The sequence below is a fragment of the Mesitornis unicolor genome, unplaced genomic scaffold, assembly GCF_000695765.1.
Source record: "Mesitornis unicolor isolate BGI_N332 unplaced genomic scaffold, ASM69576v1 scaffold47344, whole genome shotgun sequence".
NCBI classification, from domain to species: Eukaryota; Metazoa; Chordata; class Aves; order Mesitornithiformes; family Mesitornithidae; genus Mesitornis; species Mesitornis unicolor.
This window is the reverse complement of record NW_010180320.1, coordinates 309-19,052: the sequence shown is the minus strand read 5'-3', so window position 1 is coordinate 19,052 and position 18,744 is coordinate 309. Positions and strand designations below refer to the sequence as shown.

General features: G+C 36.1%; 1 protein-coding gene across 1 annotated transcript in view; it reads right to left on the bottom strand.

Moving 5' to 3' along the window:
• Positions 1-2,002: 2,002 nt before the first annotated feature.
• Positions 2,003-18,744, bottom strand: part of KIF11 (kinesin family member 11) — a 17,021-nt gene continuing 279 nt past the window's right edge. The window contains exons 2-22 of the mRNA XM_010183060.1: positions 15,740-15,872; positions 15,511-15,608; positions 15,350-15,428; positions 14,829-15,014; positions 14,621-14,745; positions 12,670-12,760; positions 12,131-12,373; positions 11,923-12,018; positions 11,155-11,243; positions 10,622-10,709; positions 9,640-9,828; positions 8,311-8,518; positions 7,868-8,040; positions 7,430-7,552; positions 6,283-6,441; positions 5,750-5,889; positions 4,858-5,137; positions 3,581-3,803; positions 3,175-3,329; positions 2,786-2,902; positions 2,003-2,128 (exon numbers count right to left, since the gene is read on the bottom strand). Coding sequence (XP_010181362.1) covers positions 2,003-2,128; positions 2,786-2,902; positions 3,175-3,329; positions 3,581-3,803; positions 4,858-5,137; positions 5,750-5,889; positions 6,283-6,441; positions 7,430-7,552; positions 7,868-8,040; positions 8,311-8,518; positions 9,640-9,828; positions 10,622-10,709; positions 11,155-11,243; positions 11,923-12,018; positions 12,131-12,373; positions 12,670-12,760; positions 14,621-14,745; positions 14,829-15,014; positions 15,350-15,428; positions 15,511-15,608; positions 15,740-15,872 — 3,121 coding nt within the window. The remainder of the gene's footprint in view (positions 2,129-2,785; positions 2,903-3,174; positions 3,330-3,580; positions 3,804-4,857; positions 5,138-5,749; positions 5,890-6,282; positions 6,442-7,429; positions 7,553-7,867; positions 8,041-8,310; positions 8,519-9,639; positions 9,829-10,621; positions 10,710-11,154; positions 11,244-11,922; positions 12,019-12,130; positions 12,374-12,669; positions 12,761-14,620; positions 14,746-14,828; positions 15,015-15,349; positions 15,429-15,510; positions 15,609-15,739; positions 15,873-18,744) is intronic.

Below are 18,744 nucleotides of genomic sequence, written 5' to 3'. Positions count from 1 at the left end.
TGCAAACCAAAGAACACAACTGAGAGGTACTTTAGAAAACAAGAAAGCGTGCAAGCAGTTCATTGAACTCATATAGCTGTGAAGGCTTCCAGTTATCAGGAAAGCAGCCCGTGCCTGTACCAGAGGAAAGCAAATAGCTAAAGTAGAGTTTAATAAAGAATAAACTCAGAAAGTACAGATTCTGGTATGATTTAATGGATGTGAGTCCCCTCAGGTACCAGCTGTTCCAGTTCATTCATACTGATCCTGTGATCTCCACAGGGAATATCAAGTAGTAGGGTGAAAGGCTTGCACAACCTTCTCAGATTTGGCTTAGGTCATTCCAATCCAGCTGTGAGACCAGCTCTTCTGGTTGAATTTGAACCAGTAAATGACAATATGCCAGACATGCTCTGAAGGAGACATTCCTGCAGCTTCCAGTTTTTTAAGTCCCTTACAACAAAATTTGGTATATTAGCTAGATACTGAGATATCATAACAGCCCCCTAAGTTAAAACATCACCACCACCCACCCAAAGAAACCCACCTAGTCAGTCTCTGTTTGTGCTTCTTATTCATTTGAAAGGGAATTAATGCTTTCTGTCCTCCTATCTAGCTGTTAAGAAAAAGCAAATGGCTTTACTTGCAGAGGCAAAAGAGAAAGGATAAATAAGAGGCAAGACAGACCATTAATCAGTTGTGTTTGTCTGAAACACCTATCTCACACTGGAAACTTCAAAGAATCAGTGTCTCTATCAGCAGGATGGCAGTGTGCTCTCTGAATGGTGCCCCAAGTGCATCCCATTGGTATACTTTCTCAAAGACAAACAGACATATGGACCACCCTTTTAAAGAAAGATCAAATTCAGCCTGCAAGCTGGAATATAGAAAAACAAACAAAAGGCATCTCTTCAATTGCTAAGAATAGTGCTTCAATGTAAATTAAGGCTGACTTCCAGTGTCTCTCCCCACTTTCGTTGTGGTCTGATGCATCTACCTTTTTAGGACATCATAGCTTGTAGTTTTCTTCAAATTGTCAGGTAAGGAGCAGGAAAAGAACAGCTGGTCAAATGCTACTGTCAATTACTGGAAATTCACTGCTATTACACAACACTGGAGCTGCATGTTTTAATGTTAAGTATCTACACCTTAAAAGAAATGATGCCAGTTAACAATACATAAGCTGTGGTTGACTACATGACATCCAAGTCAACACAGCATAGCTGAAGGTGAAGTGGAAGACAAGTACAGTGGGGTTTAAAACAAACAACAGAACACCACAAAACCCAGCAGTAAGACTAGCTTTCATACTAGTGAAAGCAGTGCCACTTTCATATACTGAAGTGGCACTGAAATAAAGCTGTCTATTATGGAACAAGGGATGGAACCATCCTTTTCTGACAGCACAAGACTTATGACAGAGCTGCTAATGTTTCAGCTAAATTAAACCTCGTAATGGAAGATGGAAGTCATATAAGCTTATGTTACTCTGATGGAGGTGCTTATACATTTGTTTGCTATGTATCAATGATTTATTTGAGGTATCCCAGTCAAAAACCAACTATTTACTTCATAGAAACAGGAATCAGACAAAAAAGCAGGTATAAAAACAGAATACTTATTTACAGTAAATTTAAAAAATTAATGGTAGCTGGTAATGCTGACAAATTTTCCACATCCCTTTCCACTCCGTTTTAAATCTACTGAGAAACAGAAAAGGATCTCTTATTTGACAACATAAAAGTCTAATTAAGATACAGCACCATAATCTGCAGGTTTGTTTGGTTTGTGGTTTTTTTTTTTCCTCTTTTCCCTTTTTTCTTTTTTTTTTAAGACTTAATATTTTGCAAGCTACAGTATAGTAAAATGGGGCAAAGACAGGACATCTGGCAGACCAGTTTTTTGATTGAACTTTGCATCAATATTTCACTATATACAGAGACCGAGAATAACCAAAGAAAGTTATGGCTCAGTAGACAATTAGATACAAGTATTTGAAAACAGGGATCTGCAGTGCTATATCTTAGTTCACTGTTCTTAAAGGAAGCTTAGATTTGGGAAGAAACTGTTCCGTCATATCCTCTATTCTGTTCTTCTCCACTGTAGCTGCAGATTTGTTCTCTTTATCCTTTTTGTGACTCCTTTTGTGCTGGGATTTAAAGAAAATGCCCAATAAATTATCCATAGTAAGAAAACACAAAGAAATTAAAGACTACTTGCTCATGTACAATGCAGTATATAATGCTCTGAGAGAAAACACCTCGGTAGAACTCCTGAAAAAAGTTCCTAATATTGCATATACTAAAGATATTTATTGTCGACATTTGGAAGTTCATCAGCTTTTAAGGAATAAATACACTCCACCCCCAAACCGAATATTCCAGGGGTTTACACTGACACATCAGTAGAGCAAGAGGGTCAAAAGGAAGTAAGTAAAAAAATCAGTAAAGAATCAAACATGTTACTATTTCTCTTTGGCCTCTAAAAAAATACACCACATCTAATTCCAACTTTTCCATTAAGTTCATGTTGAGTAAATGATGACAAGTTTTTTCATGCAGGATTATTTGCTGGAGTTTTCTACTGTCTGTCCAGTTTGTCAGAACTTTGCATTATTTTATCTGCTGTTATCAGCATCTGCTGTTATTTCAGCTCAAGTCTAACAAAGCGTGTTCTACAGGATTTAAAGAAGCTGTGAGACTATGCTACATGATAGTAGGTGACTTTAGACTACAGCACTATAATGGAACAGTATTTTTTCTTCACTCTTAAATACACAGCTGTTTGGAATATCTGTGGAATTTACCTGGAAAAAGGGAATTCCACCATTTTCATGACAGCCTATGTTTGTATCTACTAAGGAGTTGTCATGAGGAAGCCTTTCACTGGATTCTTGCAACTCTTCTCCCTCTTCCAACAGGTCCTAAAACAGAAGTTTTCAGAAAAGTGTATTTAATGTCTACATTTCCTAGGTGAATGTACAAAGCACGATCAGATTTACAGAAGACATGGCACTTCATTTTTGACAAACAGAAATGAAAGTCTCTAGATTACTAATGTCTTATTTTTCAAGATACTGTTTTTGACAAAAGCTTAGTACACCTGACTAAATACCCTGTGAAATACAAAGGCTGCAACAGCTCTGAAGATGTGAAATCCATTTTGAAGAGCCTCATTTGCCATTCATACACATACCTGATCTGCATCTTCTTCCAACTCCCTTGTCACACTGTTTAGCATAGCATCAAGCTTTTCTTGTTTTTGCCTTAATTGCTCCAGCAGAAGCTCCCGGGGTTCTGTTCTCACAAGTGTGACTGGATAGACGTAGTCTCTTCTCTGTGGAGTTGTCCCTTTAATGAAGATTGTACACTAATGAAAGGCACTATTAAACACTTTCAGCAACTGCTTTAATTACAGATTGTCAATTTTACATTAACTCAAAAGAGAAATCATGTTTTGTTCAATCATCATTCTTCATATGCACCTTAAAAACGGTGCAAGGCTGCTAGTTACATTATGTCCCCATTAACTTTAACTTACAAACTCTGCAACTCAAATTGCTTTCTGTAAGACCATTCTGTCCCCAACTTATTTTAAATACCTGTTGGAATATCCACTCTAAGATCCTCTTGCAGGAAACCATTAACCTGAGTCAGTCCATGCTGTGCTTCCTTATTAAGTGCCAGCTTCTTCTCCAGAAGTATCTCCTGATCAACATTTACCTGATCCAGAAGGCCATTTAGTACCTTCTCCTCAGCAGCCTTTTGTCTACCAACACAGTCAGCAATTTCAGCTATTGCTTTCTCACAGTTTTCATCATTTTCCTGAAAACAAGGCAAAACAAAAAAACCCAATCAAAAACACCAAGTTAACAGGAAAGTTAAGGCTATGGCCTCTTTTCTAAGATGTGGTGCACGATTAGTGACATGAACTGAAACGAAACAACCGAGAGACCTCAAATTGAGAGGTTTCAGTGCCAGTTTTACACTCTCATTTTGAGAGCCATCTTCAGAAGACAGTTTCTTAGAAAGTATGATCATTTTAGAAAGCTACTCATAAGAATAAAGATGATGTTATCTCGTTCAGATCAGACTCCTCATGCTTCTATGCACAACCCTGCACAGAATTAGGATATTCAAGTGAAAGTGAAGATCCTACAAGCACTTGGAACTTTTTGCATTTGTAAGGGAAAAGAAGGAAAACATATTTTTAGCCATTCCAATTGGAATGAAACTCCTGAAGCATTCAGTAGGTATAACAGATACAGGGGTGTCTTGAGACTGCAAATGCTTTTAAGTTTTTCTTTCTAAAAGTTAACAAAATGTTGGATTTGCATATTTCATTACTTATTAGAGCAATAAAACAAGGGTGGAAAATGAAGTTTGTGATGAAAATTTAAAAAAATTAAAGAAATTCTCAGATAAGAGGTCAGAACTAGCAGATACCTAAAAGGAATGCTTTCTCCCATAATGTTAATCCATCTGAACAATAAAGTTACTTGCATCCTCCAGAATACAGTCTGTACGTGATCATTGTGCAAATCTCCCAGGGACATTACTGGTAAATAAAGCTTTAGAATTAGAGATATACACTACCAAGGTGATGTAAAAAGCCCAGACTACAAATGGAATTTAGCCATGTGGAATTAATCAAGACACCATTATTGAAGTTATTTGTACTCTAAGTTCAAAGTCTTAATGTTTAATCAAGCTTTTGATTTCCTCTAATTGCATCTATTTAAGCTGAGTAACAGAAGTCTGCTAGGATCAAAAAGCACATTTTTGTTCTGGCTATAAGTGAGAACACTCCCCCCCCCAAATTCTACTGTAAAACTTTGTCTCAGAGTGTTGTATTAGACTACAAACAACTATACTGTACCTTTTGTAAACACTGAAGTTTCTGTTTCTCCTCACCAAAGGATAACAGCTGCTGACTGGTAAAGTCGACTATCTGAGCAGTTGTAAATTCACCCCACTTATCAGTATCCTGAGACACATTTTTGAGATTACTGAGAAGTTGATGACACTGGTCAGTGGATTCTTCCAGTATCATCTTGTTTTCAGCATTTATGATCCTGAGCTCTTGAGAGAAATTATCCAGAGATGCAATAAATCTACCATGATTGGAAGTTGTACTGCTGACTAGGTCTGTAGTTTTCCTGCAACAACATATTTGTAACAGTTCAAAGATTTTGAAAGGTGGATTTTAACACATTCTACATTTAGAAATATTTGAGACCAGAAGCAGCAAAGTAGTACAGTCGTATCAAACCAGTTAGTTATAATGCTGTTGCTCTATTTAGTAAATTTACAAATTGTAGCACATTAAGCAGTAGGTTTGTTAAATTCCCTAAACCAAATGAACAAGAAACCAGCAACTTTGGCAAGACCTTCATTATTCAGTCTGCAACTGAATGAAGCATGCTGCAATAGATACACTATTAAACTTCAAGCTAAGACTTTATGGTATAAAATCCTGAAGTACAGCCATAATGAAGGTTGTTCATCAGTGTACTGCCCCTAAAACCATGGTCTCTTATCTGCAATATGCTCAAGAGACAAGTTTGAGGAAAAGCCTTGTAGAGCTACTTTTCACTCTGGGGAAAGGTGAATTATGATCTATATTCTGTGGCAGAACTCAGGTCTAACATAGAGGTCTTGTCCAGAAGATTTTATAAGCATTTAAATATGAAGAGCATCTAATTTTGCAGTCCTCTTCATACATAGTTTTATCTTGCACAAGTATGCACCAAAAGTAATCTGCTCCTTACAGGTCAACATTTTCTTGCACAGCAGCAATGGTGGTCTTCAAGCTTCCATTTTTTGTGAGTACATTAGTTAAGTTCTTCTGAGTCTCCTGAGCAAACAGGTCAAGCTGGCTCTGCAGTGAGGACATTAATTCGGCTGCAGCCTGTTAAGAAAGATGTCACACATTTCACTGTTATTCCGCACTTTCTAACATGCTTAAAGGGTACTTGAATGCCTTTATTAAAAATGCAGCAGATGACCAAGCTTCGTCATTCTAAAGCTGAAGATACAAGTTTGTGTAGAAAAGATACAGGCACTTTGCTTTTTCAGATATATGTAAAGGCACATATATATACTAGACATGATCAGAGAAAGGGTAAACTGTTTTGTTACCTTCCTACACAAGCTTCTTAAAGCAGCCTAACAGAGGCTGAAAAGGTCAAGTTACTGTCCTAAAATTTCTTCTGAACCAAGTGCAACAGTTTACTGCTAAAGAGTTTAAATGAAAGCATGCAATCACAGTTGGTGTTAGGATTTCTTCTTACTCTAAGGATACCTTTGTATGTGCCAACCTCGTCATTTCCAATTCTTCTTTTAAATTCTCACAATCATTCTGAAGCTGAGCAAACACACTGGCTGTTTCTTCCTGTAATCTTTTCAGAGTGAGAGAAAGATCTCCAAAAAAGGTATCAATTTCCTTTTTATGACCCTCCATCTTTGAAAAAAAAAAAAATATTATTTAAAGTTAATATTTGTCATCTTTAGGTAAGAATTGGATACTTTTCCCTAGCATAATTTATATAGGAACAAACTCTGCCCCAAACGAAATTGTCAAAGGTACCAATAAAGTATTGTGCATAAAAGGTGGAAAATAACACTTAAAGCAGTCTGAAGTTACAGACTAGAACTTGGTGTGGGCTTTTCCAAACAAAATTTAGTATGCAAAGCAGAAAAAATAGGAAGACACAGACAAGGCTCTTGGTTAAGACAAGAGCAAGAAGCAAGCACTGAGACAGCAAATAGTCCATGGCTTACAAGTCTGAAAACAATTTAAAAGCCTCTAGAATATGGGAGTTGACTTTGCATGAGCTGTAACTGACAGAAGGGAAAAAAATTTCAGTCTGAGCAACAGGTCACTAGGAGTAAAGAGTTATTTTTTACAAAATGTGGGGGAAAAAAAGGAATGAAAGACTGAGGCTGCAGTTCTACATAAACATTATGAGATAGGCTAGAACTAAAAACAGAAGCAAAGGACTTTTAAAATAAGTGCAGTGTTGTCTGCACTTACAGTTACTGTCAACAAGATACAGCATCACATTCTCCAGGAATCAAAGTGACTACAGAAAAATTCTGGTATGACAGCAGGAAAAATTGGGAGTGATAAGACTTGTCTAACTTGGTTATTTTAGATTTCTAAAATATAGGAAAGACTATATGAAGGATATTATCAAACATTTGTTATGTATAGCATTAAGTATCTATGTTTTATCAGTACTCTGTTACATTTAGGTGAACAGTTGTGCCCATACAGGTAACAACCAAATACACCACACTCGTGAGCGGTGGCGACACTCGCATCTGAATGAAAGAGCTAACAGGTAGAACTCATAAGACATAACAAAACAAAAAAGGCCAGACCAGAAGTGGAAACACTGATACACTGCAGAAAAAGACTTATCTGTAGATTAAATAGAATGCATTACCTTGTCAGCCACAGCAGAATATTTCCTCATGTTACCCTGAAACTGACAGTTTAGCCCCAAGACAAATTCTACCATTGGTGTCAAGCTATTCAATGCTCTTCCTAATCCAGATGTATGTTCCTCCTAGGAAAATGGTTAAAAAAACCACAAAATTAAAACAGGGCATGACTGTTCCGTCATCTACATTTGTAAGAAGCTATCCACATGCATATCCTTGTACTCTGCTATTACAGTATTAGCTATATAGCACGCTATATCCTGTAGTGGTAACATGGGAGGGGAAGTGAAAAGATACATATCATGGCCAAGTGCTGAAGCAGAGAGAGGTAGAGAGTATCAGAAAAAAAATCCAAACCCTGTAAAATATTTAGAGAACCCCTTTTGATTGAGAACAGTTTCATATATTTAAATAATATAGGAGTATGTAAGTTTACTAACAATTAATCTCAGCAGCTCAGCTTTACAATTAAGTGACAGATTCTCATGTTGTGTTATTTTTTCAGACACTTGAGAAGCTTCAGTAGAGACCAATTCTTTAACAGATGCAAAAGATGCTGACACAACTGATGCAAGAATATTAGCTGCTGAAGAACTGGCAGACAGGAGGTCACCTACAAAAGAAATCAAGAAGCATTACAAACTCATAATTTTTTAAAGTTTACTTTAAGATAGGAACTCCTCTCATTGCTCATCACATTACTGCCTGATACAGCACAGGAAGGTTGTTGATCATGCCAAATACGTTATTATTGGTGCAACTGTAATCATTACATTGCTTAAAATAATATCTCTTAGTGGAACAAACCCATTTTAACAAATGGTCTTTGGTACTACTGTTGCAAAAGTTCAGGTTAACATATCGATACAGGTATTAAACTTACCTATAAAATTTGTGTAAGATGTCAACATCTGTTGCTGCTTCAAACTGTTTTCATTAACTGAATCTTGTATTTTGTTGAACAAAACATTCATTTGTCCTGCAAATGTATTTTGGACGATAGCATTGTGTTGATCAACAGCCTTCTTACGGTCCAGTTTCGCATGGAGACCAGATACATCCTTGGTAGTTTCTTCAACTGTACTAAGTAACTACAATTTTTAAAAGTTAGTCAGTCTTTAAACAAGAAGTGCAGTATATATATTATATGTTGAAAAGCAACTGTAGTTCTGAGTTAAAGAAGTTACCTCTCCAGAAGACAGGTATTTCCCTTTACAACATCAAATTACAACTGTTCTTAATCCTGGTGTTATATAATTTATATAGTCGTAGAACAGAGGAAGAAGTTACCTACTAGAGACTATTGGTTTTAACTTTGAATTAAAGCATAAATAAAAGGATATCCTCAGTATTTACAGAATTAAGATACCATTTATCACAGATTAGTAACAAAAAAATTCCTGACCACTTCAACCTTTTTCAAAAGATTTAAGCATAAACATTTTCTTTAACAGTAGTCAAGCAAGAGATTTACAGTACTAATTCTGTGATAAATAACTTAGAATTTGAACATATAATTGATTCTTGGTTTTGCAGTCAGCATAATAATTTCTGTATCCATTTCTTTCACAGAAAGACTCCACAACCCACATGCTAAAAACAAGGCATCCCCTCCCAACCTTACAGGAATCTGAGTTAAAGACATTTTCAGGTTGACTAAAGATACAAGTTTCATCCCTTTGCAGTTTAAGTAGCAGGACACTCACTCTCTTCCCAAATCAAGTCAGTTTTGATAATTATGACCAATCTACAAACACATCGAAACCATACCCTGAAATACAGAGGTTACAGGGCAACAGGTTCCTTTACTCACTCAGTCAGTGTAAGTTACTGCACACATCTTGGTAAAGCTTTTTTTTCTACCCCAGTTATATAGAACTTAACTTTTTTGTAGGGCCAGTCATAAGTTTCCAGTAAAGAAAACTACTTATTCTGCAAAACAACTCAAAACACTGGAACTCTCACTGGTAACTCCAGATCAACCAGTATGTTTAGCAGTTAACTGTCAATATTACCACAGAAAAACTCCTAAAATCTTAAGTAGCTTTTCATCATAATATAGTTTATAGAGACAGTTAATACTAGTTTACCATCATAAATTCAGGTTTTGTCACACTCGCATCATGCTTTAGCAATGATTTGCTTGAACAGCCCATGAAACTCCTAAATAGGGAAAGCTACTGTTACAGTTAGGTGCAAGAACTGTGACAACCTTGCTGGCTGTGCCATGAAGTTTTTGTTCAGTGTTTTCTAAAACTGAAACCACATATTCCTCTTCAGCCAGATGAACCTTTGTTTCTTGCAGATCTTTTTGTGCTTCTTCCAGTTCTTTCTCCTTGATTTGCAGATCTGTTTTACACTGTTCCAGTTCATTTTTATTAACTGTGAACAGTTCAGTGACCTAAAGTGGAAGACAAACATCCATAGGGCAACACTGCTTTTTATAAATTCAAGAGTCCTACTTCACATCACTTAAGTTATGCCACAAAACCAGAAAGCAAGTTGTCATCTATCTACCAATGTAGTTTCAGCTGTTAGGCTCAGAGGTCTTAAACCTAGACTATAGATTTGTATAGCCTCTGTATTGACCGAAAATTTCACAGACCCACACAATTTTCACCATAATAATCCCTTGCTTCCTCACTCAGTCCACAAGACCGAACAATTTTTACAGCACAAGAAAAAATTCCCCACTAAACAAACCTAAACAGACAGAAGAGAGTCAGCAAAGCTGATTACATAGAATAGTTACATATTCCAGTAAAGTAATATCTCCATTTCTTTTAAAGAGGAAGCTCTTTAAAAGCTATTTACTGTCTGTGCAATTTGTTCATGGGAGCTCATTACCTTCTCCACTCTCCCCTCATTCTTTGCTTCTACACATGTATCTGTCAACTGAGACAATACCATTTTACAAGCAGATTTTTGCTGAAAACCCAGAAAAACAATTGAAAGGTAAAGTAGTAGACATGAACAGCTTTTTTTTCTTAAAAAAAAAGCATTCTACAACTTCATATATGATATTTCAACTTCCTAACTTCAAGGATTAGAAAGCTTCTACTCTTGACTACTTAGGGAAGTGTAAGAACAAAAACTCCTCAGACTGTTTCTTTGCTCAAACTTTTTTCCTCCTTCCCCAGAGATTACTTTCATTTTTTGGCAGATTTAAGCCACAACTGAGAAATGTCACTTACTCTTTTCACTTCTCCCTCCATGACGTTGATTTTGTCAATATACTCTGCAATTTGTTCTTCCTGAACTGTCAGCTTTCCATTAAGGGCTCTGAAGCAAGGATTAAAACAAACAAATTAATCAAGTAAGAGCTGATTTCAAGATTATCTACACGTATTTAGTAATTTCAAAAATAAGTACTGCTAAATTCTGTATGAAAAGCAGGCAATTTTCACCTAACATAGAAAGGATTTAAGACAATTTTCCACTGTAAAATTCCTGTTTGTTCTCCTATATGAATTTTCACTGAAAGGAAGGCTGCATGGTGTAAATCTTCATCCTGGCTATGCTTATGTTAAGTTCCACATAAAAATAAAATGGTCAGAGCAAATCTACACTTTAGGCTTCTTTTGTGTAATAATTAACTACTACTAATTAATTCTCCTATCTTCAATTTTCTGGTGTGAAAACAGATCCGAGAGCATTTCTGTATAAAGACAGGTACCAGTATCTGAGATTTATTGTTAGCAATTTTATGGAAATTTTGAAGACATACTCATAATTTTCAAGGGAAATATAGACCCCATTTTTTTCTCGTGCAGCAGCAAGGTCTCTCTTCAGACGCTCAATCTCTTCAGTATATTCCTGCATAAAGAAACAATCACATGCAAACCTGAAAATTTCTACTTTGCTTTCAAGATTTTGCCTAACAGATACTTCACAAAGATAGTGCTTTATGAAAGTTTTGCATAAGCACAGAAGCAAAGCACTTCAGTTCTGTTCCAAGTGAGGTGCAGCATCATTTAAATTCATACCACTAGATACATGTAAAGGATTGAAACCTCCCATTTGAATTGTACTTGGTCACATATAACAGCTTACAATGGGAACTACAGCTTCCTTAATAGCAGTCAGCTACTTCCCACTGGCTCTTCATTCATACTTAGCACAAGTTCACTTTAATTCAGGCACTTTCTAGGGAATGAAGCTGCTAATACAGCAAGTAAAAAAATATCCAGTGTCATTTAGTGACTCTCCACTAACTTGTAAAAAGGTAATCCATACAGTCATAGATAGTAGCAATAGCTCTTTCTATCCAGCTTTAGTCTTAGCAAAACTGTTAGTATCTGCAAAGTGACTAATGCTGTACCAGTGGAGTAGCTAAGTTTGAAAGCATCAGTTCAGTGATTAAAATCACATCAGAAAAACACTGCTACTAGTTAAAGCTTCTCCACAACTTCATAAGTCTTGCATAGCAAAAACTATGGTAACAGAATAAAACCTAACCTGTAACTTAATTTGTGAAGATATATATCTAGCTTACCTTAATAAGAGCTTTTTTTGTTAGCTTCTGATTAACTTCAGGCTTGTTCATTATGTTCTTTGCTCTGTGGGCATATTCCAGCGTACTCAATGTTTCCTGTGATAAAAAGATGTAACACCAGGTCAAGCTGAGGAATTAACTCATATTTTTGTATCATTAGCAAAATACAGTATCTATTTTAGGAACAGATGTTCAGACTTAAATTTACCTCAAGATTTATAGATGCAGGAGAAACTGTGGCAATGATTGATGTTTTTGTTCGTCCTCCAAGAGAGTCTTGAAGGATTCTTGTAAGTTTAGATTCCCTGTATGGAATATGCGGGGCTCTTTCTACTAGAGCAGTGATAACTCTTCCTAGTGTCAGGAGAGACTGGTTGATATTTCCAGCTTCACGAGCTCTCTTGTCAACTGCCCCAGATCGACCAATATTTTCACTTCCTGCAAGATCAACCTGAAAGACAAGAGGAAGAAACACGGTGCTGTCTCAACCCTGTAGAATGCTTGCCCCATAGTGTTGCAGAATGCAACACACACAAACTAGCTTCTAAGTTGTTCAAAAGACATTGGGGTGACAAATGAAACCGGCACTTCTTAGAGTGACAAATATAATTAATATAACTTCATGAAAAGCAATTATTTTTCCCTTATTGGAAAAAACCCACCTTAGCGTCTCAAGAGAATGAGATCAGATTATTCTAGTTCATTACTTTAAGAATGTCATCAGTGACATTTAGTTCAAATACTTACCAAGTTTAGCTTCCCAATTTTAACAAGTTCTTCTCCATCTACTGTTGTTTCTTTCATATGGATGGTAATCGAAAACACAGAGTGGGAACGGCTACAAGAGAACTCAGTTTCAGACAGACATCCTGTTAAAGCCAATCTGCTTACTACATGACACAGCTGCAAGTAGGCATCCATGCTCTTTTTAAGGAATACATTTGGCTCATTAATTGGGACTTACACATTTTTAATACACAAAGTTATTCTATCAAGTATATTTTTGTGTGTACGCATACAAATATGGTACTTAAAATCAGTGATGAATCAACTGGATGACTATTACCTTATTTAATTATCGTTATTTTAAGCAAAACCAAGAGAAACACTTTGTTTTTGTTTACATTTGTGTGTTCTCAGTTCAGAGATGTCAGGAAAACTGGCGTGTAGATTTTTAGTAAATACACTAAAAACAGTTTTACAAAATGAGAGATTAAGAAATTTAGTCTTCTTTATTCAGGTTAAGAAAATCAGCAAGTAGCCAAATCCAATATTAAAATCTTAAAAGTTCAATTCAGTCTTCATTCAAAACAGCAGTATAATTCAAGATTATTTTAGCTTGAGCTTATTCCTTTAATAAGTATTCACAATAGGAAGCTGACATATATAGAAAACTATAGCTATCAAATTGCACCAGTTTGACCACGCATTAAACAGCTCTGGCAGAACAAATTCTCCACATTACCTGTAATTTCAGATTAAATTAGTTCTGCGTTCTAATCTACTGTAGCCAAATACCCATTCCCTTGCATCAGTAGATAGATGTGCTCAGTATATCTTTAATTTAAAATATGACATGGGCAGGGTGTTCCTTGCTTATTGAAACACTGGATCACTACTTGCTCACACTGACATAGATATCACCTTTGCAGTACAACAATGAGAAATCAGTAATAAACAACGATATTTTTGACCAAGGTGTCTCTGCTAGATTCTGACTACTAGTGCAATCATGTGAAGTAACCTGCATTGCCATATAAAAAAAAAACCCCAAACCCTCAATCTTATCTCTAACTTGCACAATCCAGTTCGCAACTTTTCAGAAGCTGTAGTTTGAAAAGATGGTCTTGTGACAGCCTGTAAAAAGCAGATCTTAGCAGTATTGTGAAGTTCCAATTTCAGTAACAAATCCTAATATACCATTTTCTACTGATGGTAAGGAGAAGAAAGGATAGTTGAGGTTCTTACACCAAGTTTTTATTTAGTGAACAGGATTGGCAAAAAAACTTCCCACCACCCATAACAGCTAGAACGAAGACAATCCACCTCTGTAATACAGGTATATCAGCTAAACATCTTCCAAAACTGAAAGGACTATAGCTTTCTTTTTAAAAATGTACAATATCTACTACAGAGGATACTTATTTCATGCTAATACATACAGTGTATTTCAGTTATGCGTCTGTTTGACTTCTATCTTTTGTTTCCTCAGATATATAAAGCTTTGAAAAAGTTAACTTCTTATCTTCAAATTATACTTAAATTTCAAAATTCCAGATTACAGACTAAGAACATTCTGCTACTTATGTCTCAGCTAGAGGTAGGTAGAACGCCACTGTTTCAACTAGACAGTGCATATTAAGGGGCACACTCAAAACAAAGCGTGCAAACTCTCAACAAGAGAGGAAGCGCATATAAAAAATTATACAGAGAAAAACAGCTTGCATATTTCTAGGATGAGAAGCATTCAGATTTTATAATGCCTCTTCATACACCTATTAGAATCACTCCACAGTATGTGATAAGGAAGAAGTTCTAACCATGGCTTTATAACCCACATTTAGCAATCTGAACTGTGATTACACAATCCCAGTATCATGCCAGGGTTGCACTAGCTTCAGCATCTTATTTCTTTCGTAAGATTCTGTTTAATAAAACAAGAACAAACCAAAGTTTCTGAAACAGGGAAGATTTGTACCTGGAATACGCATTCATGTATGTTGCTGCAGTTGTTCTTTTTGCTGCACCCCTTTCCAGGATTTGATAGACTTCATTTTTGTTGTGCACTGTTACTTCTTCCAAGCCTTTAATAATTACACCTCTCTGTTTGAAAATAACACATGCTTATTATACATCTCAACAATCCCGAAATCCTTAAGATAAAAATTTTGGAAGACAGCACTAACCTTGTTCCGAGGGTCATCAAACATCTGCAATCTTTCTCCGACATCAGGGGTAGGATTCAGAAGATCAAAAAGCTCCTCATTATATATTTCCAAAAGAGAGACTTTCACTGAAAACTCAGTGCCATTCTCTGTGAGTTTTTCAAATATTTGATGCAATGTACGGGGTATTATACCTGCTAGTGGATCCTATAAATTAAAGTAAAATATTAAATACATAAATGTACCAAAAGATTTGGGGGCGGGAGTGGAATTCCAGCTAAATAGTCTGATTTGATATAAGCAAGAATGCCTTGGACAAAGGCCATCTTCCATATAAAGTTCACCAAGACTTGTGATGCATTAAAGATGTAAAATTTTGATTTTCATATAAGTGAATGAGACAATTTGTTAATTTACAAACGTTTAAAGAAAGTCAGCTTCAGGATGTGAGAGACATTAACTTTAGGTTTCCTTTAACCTTCTGCAATTTCTAACTTTGAACTATAGTACAGACAAGAGAAATCTCAGGAATGAAAATATACCTCTTCCCAAGTGTATTCCTCATTGGGTGACCGCTCCCCTTCCATTGTGAAGGTCTTACCAGTGCCAGTTTGGCCATAACTGTGAGGATAAAAAATAAAAATGTAAACAAGAAACTAAAATTACAATAAGATTTCTTAAAAATAACTACTTGCTTACTTACGCAAACACTGTACAGTTGTAACCCATAATAACTTCATCCAAAATGGGACACACAACACTCCGGTACACATCAATCTGCTTTGCCTGAGCTCCAAAAACCTGTGAGGAAAAGACAACACAACCCATTTATCCATACAGTAACATATAGCACTACACAGTGCAGTGATCAAACCATATTAGAGAAATGTATTGGCTTGTTTCTACAAGACCCCAACTTGACAAGTAGTTACCATATCAAACGTGTAAGTCTTTCTTGATGTCTTATCTGTCACTCCTCCAGTGCGGACACTAACTTCCTTTCTTGGTGGATCACAGTCTACAACAGCATAAGAGCTTGCTTTACGTTCTGAGGCATTAAAAGGCCTGAAAAGACAGGAGTTGAGTATCAGATTGATAGCATTGCTAACAAGAACATAAACTGACAAAGCAGTAATATCACTCAGTTTAAGGATCCAGAATAGTATAAATGTGTAAAAGGAACATAAGGCTTTTAACTTAATTTGTTTAAAAATTATTTAAGGAAAAACTGCTGCAATTTGGCAGTTTTCAGACCTTGTTTCTCCTTCCACCCACTGTGGGACAACTCCAATACCCATAGCTTTTAGTCTGTTTACATATTTATTTTTACAAGTCTATAAACACTTTTAAGATCACTTATATGCTCACACAGCTAACTTGCATTAGAAAATGTTGTTCAATTGAGGGGAGATGGAAGATTAAACGTACCAAACAGTTGTATAAATAAGAAAAAGGAAAAACTTATACATTAAGTTTAAGGCAAATCTGAATCAAACTAACTTTAAAAATTTCCTTTTTTATTTTTCATTTATACAAGCAATGAAGTCTACGTCTTGCACTGATAACACAACACTAGAACACCAGAAATACTAATAGACTCTATTAATAGCAGAATAGTAGACAGCAATACCAGAACTATAATGCTGATGCATTTGAAGAGAATTTGTGAATAGAACTTAAGACAACAGACAAAACATTAGATCTAGGGGGGGAAATTCCATATATCTTTTTACTCTGACTGAGTTTTAAGTAAAGTTTAATAGAGGTGTAATAAAAGTTTAGAAACTTGATGGTGAGCATTTTGTTTCATCACTAAGTTAATTTAAACCTAGTGCACCCCATTTTTCTTGAAGGGGCATTTTCAATAATGTCTTCCAAAAGGCACGGAAATTACCCTGGAAATGCTATTTTATTATTCACTTAGTAGTGCTACTGCACTGAATGTCTATGCTACCTGTATCGTTGACCTGAACTGTCAACTTGAAAACAGAACTTCTACAATCTTAGCAGTCTTTAAAATATTTTGACAGTAGAATAACTTCAGATACTGTCTCTTTAAATTATGACTTAAAAATTAATAAAAGAAGATACCGCAAACACACGGCATCTTATGTTTCCTGATTCCTGTGGCTAACATTTCTTCCTCAACACAGCACTGAGGCTGAGCGTTAGATTCTAAACAGACCACTAGACACTTCGGTGCAAGACTGACTGGTGACAACAGATGATCACTTAAATCTTATTCACAAGGGCAAGTTACAGCTTTGGTTTTGTGACTTTTAAAATAGTAGGAGGCTAAACAATGGATATATTCTGGTGTGTAATGATAAAACAGCAAACCAGTCAAACGCAGGAGCCTTATGGTATGATAGCCCACAGCTGTGAGATTAGGGTAACAATTCAGCTGGTCTGGAGCACACATGCAGATCATTGCTGTGCACCACTACACAGGCAGCAACGTGGTATGTCATGGTGACATTTGGTCATGGGTTCACACTCTCAAGTATTAAGCATACTAACAATGCTAAGGCATGCATTTTTAATTTCCATGTTAATTCGCATGTTTTAACAAAGCATAGTGAATGTGTCACTTGATAACGGTTTTGATAAGCTCAGACACATTAGGTTTTGGAAGCAAATCAATATAGTTGCACCTATCTGTAAGATAAGTAGAACCTGACTGGTGCAGAAGAAAAAGGAAAGGTGGAAGGAATATTTACTCACTCAAACACACTGAAGCTCTATTAAAAAAGAAAAGTTACTCAGAGGAAAGAAGCTAGAAAGTTTTTAGGGGTTAGACACTAAGTCTTGACATAGGATTTAGTCTACAAGTTGCAACAAAAGCAAAACACTACACCATGGACAACCCTGATGCTACTGTCATATTGAGCATTTTATTTAATTAAAATCTACACTGATACTTAGTGAGGCTATTCCAGAACAACTGAGACTAATCAGGTGAAAAAGAAAATGATTGCTTTTGACAGCGTTTCAAACTCAACTGCATCAATAAAGTTATTTCTCTTTTGCAATAGCCTCGGTTAACATCAACACTTTCACCAATTTCATAACAATTGTTTCAGCAGCTTTTTAGTTGTGTTGCAAAAAGAGAAAATTGCTTTTAATTTATATTTTCCGTGAAAGTAGAACTTCTAAGCGTGAGGCTATGATGATTGCAAAATGCATTAATAAGAATAATATGTAAGCTAACATTTGCAGTCCGGCTAAAAAAACCCAACAAACTTAACCCACTTCCAAAGGTATTTTGAGGACTATTCTTAACCCATTAGCAGTATTAGTTTTAACAAGCAACACCTAAGATCTTGTATCAGCGAGCAAATCTTTAAAGTCACATCAAAATTACAAAGAGAACTCAATTTTATGGTACATGAAATTTGTCATATCACACCAAAAAATAAATTCGTCTTATCAACTAAGGAAGTTGCTCGTTATTACTTAAAAAGTTGACCCCCATAGCTTTATGTCTGAATTTGGTGAGTCTGCATCACTTAAGTTACACAAAAGATACACGAAAGTGGGCGTTGGCAAAAATTTTATTAGCTGTTAAATTGTAGCAACTTCCCACAGAAGCTCATAGAAGATAAAAACTCATTTTTTTGGTTTTGTTTTGTGGAGTTTTTTTTAAATGTCTTGAGTATCAGTCATACTAACTTATCTAGGTATTCTCAACCTTCCTTCACAGCTTTATACTGGCCGTACATCGAGTTAATTTAGGAAATGGCAACTTCTTCCTTTTTAAGCTGTGAACTATTCACAGCAGCGGAAATGCTGCAGCAGGGCACAGTGCTTACACTCAGTGCCCCGGTCGGGCATTTTAAAGCGCAGTAACGAGCGCCGTTGGGATGTAACGGCAGCCTCTTTGATAACGATACACTCGGACATCGCGCACTTTCCTGTGCCCGGAGCCGGTGCGTAG